The sequence below is a fragment of the Limulus polyphemus genome, unplaced genomic scaffold (assembly GCF_000517525.1).
Source record: "Limulus polyphemus unplaced genomic scaffold, Limulus_polyphemus-2.1.2 Scaffold620, whole genome shotgun sequence".
Taxonomy (NCBI): Eukaryota; Metazoa; Arthropoda; class Merostomata; order Xiphosura; family Limulidae; genus Limulus; species Limulus polyphemus.
The window spans coordinates 197,272-201,722 of NW_013666230.1; the positions used below are offsets into that span (position 1 = coordinate 197,272).

The 4,451-nt window shown below is 30.2% G+C and overlaps 1 protein-coding gene across 5 annotated transcripts in view; it reads right to left on the reverse strand.

Moving 5' to 3' along the window:
• Positions 1-4,451, reverse strand: part of LOC106459514 (protein tweety-like) — a 65,200-nt gene that overhangs the window by 32,988 nt on the left and 27,761 nt on the right. For all 5 annotated transcript variants that reach the window (XM_022386016.1, XM_013919140.2, XM_022386014.1 and 2 more), the window contains 2 exons: positions 4,303-4,398; positions 1,006-1,078 (listed from right to left, as the gene is read on the reverse strand). In XM_022386016.1, the coding sequence (XP_022241724.1) occupies positions 1,006-1,078; positions 4,303-4,398 (169 nt within the window). The remainder of the gene's footprint in view (positions 1-1,005; positions 1,079-4,302; positions 4,399-4,451) is intronic.

A 4,451-nucleotide genomic window follows, 5' to 3' on the forward strand; every position in this document is an offset into this window, starting at 1 on the left:
CTGGATAGAGGTAAAAAAAATTAGGATGTTCTGGATTAATGTAGCAGATTCCCACAATATATATATATATAGAAATAAAACTATTTTCTCTTCTTGCCTCAAAACTTCACTGAAAGCATCCTTAGCAAAATTAGGTCCAAGAAATTCAGTGAGTTTACAGGAAAAAGCACATTGATTCACACTGATATTTTGTAAATAAATTACAAACCAAACTGTCAGACACTTTGCTTACATTGTAAAAATATATTACAAATATACTGTATAAACTCATCTATATTAGTGATTTGTGAATTGCACATTATGCAAGATCCAAGTGTCTATTTAAATACTCGATTCATGTACAAAATATTCTCTTATTATTAAAACAAACATAACAAAAAAAGACTATGTAAAAACTAAATAAAACTGTAGCTGTAAAAATGTTTTGTGTATATAGTCCTATATAATACTCATAATCAACATTAAAATAACAATGCCAATAGCTATACACCATAGACCAAGACTGCAATAAGTTTGTTTTATTACCCTCTGGCATAAAAATTATACTCTTAGGGGTACAAAGAAACTCAAAAGTTTCACATCATGAATAAGAAATGTACAAACACACAGTGAAGCAACGGCTTTTTAATAAATTCAGAGATATAAACATGTTTGTTTCAAGGACAAAACTGCACAATGGGCTACTTGCACTGTGCCCATGTTAGGGATCAAACTTAAATGTTAGTGCTATAAGCCATCACTTACTGTTTTGCCAACTATGAGGATTTGCAAAAAAATTTCCATAAAAATTATAAAGCATTGTAATTGTGCAAGATAATTACAAATATTAATTGTGAAATACAACAGATAGCTTTTTCAAATTATGTATTATATACTATTAACCATAAAAATTCTAAAATATCTGTAAAAAGAAGCTCAAAGATGTAAGATATATATTTCTAAATCAAAAACTAATTTGCCATAAAAAGGTTAAAATATGGTTCTAATAAAATCTATAAAACTTACCACACACAGTCCAAGGTAGAGTGACACAAGTACCCAACAAAGAACGACTGACATGAGCCCAACAACAGAGAAACTAAAAAGCAAAAAGGATACTTTCAAGTAAGAAAATTTGACTAATATATTAATCCTACATTTGTAGCTTTTGTTTAAATTCAAAGCTTGACTAGCCTTTAAAGAGACTCAGCAGAATCAGACAAAGTGTACACACACAAACTGGTAACCCTATTTACTGTGAAAATGGTTTACAATCCTAGTAAAAAATGAAATTTTAACTATTTTACTATAAAACTTGTGAAAGAAAGATGTCACACCAGTTATACTAAACACTTAAGTAACAAACTCAAAGTAATTACATTTAGAGATAGATATTTCTTCCAATAACAAATGTGTTCTTATAGAAATGAAACAATTATGCTATCTTACAATTATTTTCTCAGCCAATGCTGTTGAAGAGTGGTATCTCTGAACCAAGAATGAAGTTCTAACTTACTTCAAAATAACTTTAAAAGTTACACATCACAGAATAGCAGGAAATAAACTGGAAAAACCTTACAATTTCTACACAATATTTGGTTATGTATACTGTCCAAAAAATCAATGACCACATTCAGCACAAGATAAGACATTTTTTTTTATTAGGTTTATCTACTCATGGGGTGAAATTAATGGGAGTTGCCGAGTCCATAACTCCCAGTATTTTTCTCAGACCCCAAAGTCTCTCTGAAAAGAAGAGCCCATCACACTTATAAAACTTCTGATAATATATCAATTTCACAAGCACATAACACCTAACAATGTTTTGACTTAACAACTAAATATAATGATGGGAGTAATTTTTTGTCCGAAGCAACTCTGCATTAATATGCATTTGTTCTGCTTGTACACAACTCACAAATTTAAGAGTTTAGCCTATTGGTCATTGGTTACACAATTAGCCAGTTATACTTATTGATTTACCAGTTTTTCATAATAGTTAACAGATTACTTGAAAAAAATAATAATTAATAACATGCATTATTAAAAGAAAGAAATAATAGTGTTGAAAAATCCTTAACCTAATCTTGATGAATCACATAAAAGTTTTTTTTTTCATTTCAGTAGATATTAACACTTGTTTGTTGGATGAAGTTTTCACTTGTTGCCCATCTCAGGCATGATGAATTGATCATAGCTTGAGATGCAGTGATGTAGCTAGTTGATGGTTCAGCTTAGGTTGTAGGTTACGAATTAAGAGTGCTTCCTTTTTTCTTAACATACATTCATCTTTTGCAAAGTCTATTATTCTGAAGTGTTCACTGTTCAGATTTTTGTTACAGTCTTTGCTTAGGTGGTTTTAAATTTCAGAGTTACTGAAAGGGCTGTTATGCAAATGCTCCTTGATTCTGGTAGCTAGGGTTCAAGTCAATAGAGACTTGTCTGCAGCAAGAATACAAATATTTGTATACTACCAGTGATTTTTTTGAAGGGTGTATTTTGTCTTTAAACAGGAAAAAAATTGTGTATCCATTTGTTTGGTTTGAAGATTTCTCTTAGGCTGACTTGGGGGGTAAGTTGATTGCAGAACGATTTTGATTTTACTTTTTAGTTTGGTGCCATGGGAACCAGTGAAGGGTAAAACCAAGTTGATAGGACATTTAGAAACGTTGGAATTTTGGGGTTGTAAACCTTATCGATATGTTCAAAAATACTTTTGTTGATGAGTGCTAGAAGAAATGCATCTTTTAATATTGATAAGTTCATCATGAAAATAACCATAAGAGCTGGTAAGTATATATGCTCTATGAACTAAAGAAGTTATTAATTTGGTTTTGTAACAGTCAGGTATAAATGTGCTGAAATGACAGTACAGGCCAGAAAATGTTGGTTTGTAGTAGTACTTAGTTTTGAACCTGTTGTTCCAGTTGATGACTTCTAGATCTAAAAAAGGGAACACAGATTCTTTTTGCTTTTCAACTGTGAACTCGATATTCATGTACTTTGAATTTAAATTATCTTGAAACTTTTTGACATGGTTTGACTTTGTCATAAACGTATCTCTTATAAAGTAAAGGTTTAAATTGGGACAGACATGACTCTAACCAGTTGGTTTCATGATAAGACAAGAACAAATTAGCTAGCATGGGAGTAAGTTACGAGCTCATGGCTACACCGTCAGTTTGATCATATGTCTTATTATTAAACACAAAATGATATTCTATGGTTATAATTTCAAGTAATTTCATGAATTGATTTTTAGTTAAGCCATTGACTCTAGTGTTATCAGGAAATACTAAATTACAAACTAAAATTTTCTCTAATTTACAACCACCTGAGCAAAGACTAACAAAAACCCGAACAGTGAACACTTCATAATAATAGCCTGAGTGAAAGATGAATGAATGCTAAGAAAAAAGGAATCACTCCTAATTTGTAACCCAAACCTATGTTGAACAATCTACTAGCTACATCACTGTATCTCAAACCATAATCAACTCATCGTGCCTGAGATGGGCAAAAAGTGAAAACTTCATCTAATTTTGATGGGTTACAACCTAAATTTATGTAAAATTACACTTTATACAATGTTTTTTATACTTTTAAATTTCTTAATCATTTTAATGTTTTTTTACACTGATAATGATGAAACATCAGCAATTAGATTTTTAAGTATTACCCTGTTTTTAACATTTCTTACAAAAACTTTGATTTTCACCTTATGAATCATTTTAAGCTCTGCAGAGATGTCACCTAGTATAATCAAAAGTTTTCTCACAAGACAGGAAACATTGTACTCTCTCTGTTCATATCGTTAAATACATTTAAAATGGTCAAAATATAATTTCTGAGTATACATATGGAACAAAACTGAAATAATAAAGAGAAAGTTTAATTAGTGTCTTGTTCATATGGCATGCATCCAAATGTTACATAGTTTTCCCTTTCTGTATTGCTGACTTAGATTATTTGGTGTACTCCCAAACTCTTAACATGTGTTAAAGCCCTGATAGCTCTCTTCATCCAATTACATGCCCTGCTACAGATAAACTCAGACTAATTATTAAAAATTTTACTTCAAAAAAGTAATGAATGTGAACGAGCAATTTTAAGATGTTGTGTGGATATTTCACAATCTTTTAATACACGAAATTACAATACACCAGAAAATTTTCAATACTAAAATAAGTGTCTGTGAAAAAGATTCAATGACTTCACTAGTCCTACACAACATAAACAAAATACATCATTTTACAGCTACAATTTGTATTGCATTTTATAGTGGTGAAAATGTCTTATTATAGTATTTAATTTCATACTTACAAGATAAGAAAACACCGAGAATGTCTTATGATTCCCCACAGTAGAATGAAACAGAAAAAAATCAAAACACATAGAAGAGAAATGGTGACTGGCCATCTAAAAAAGATTCAACCATGAAATAAATAAATAAATATATATATATATATATA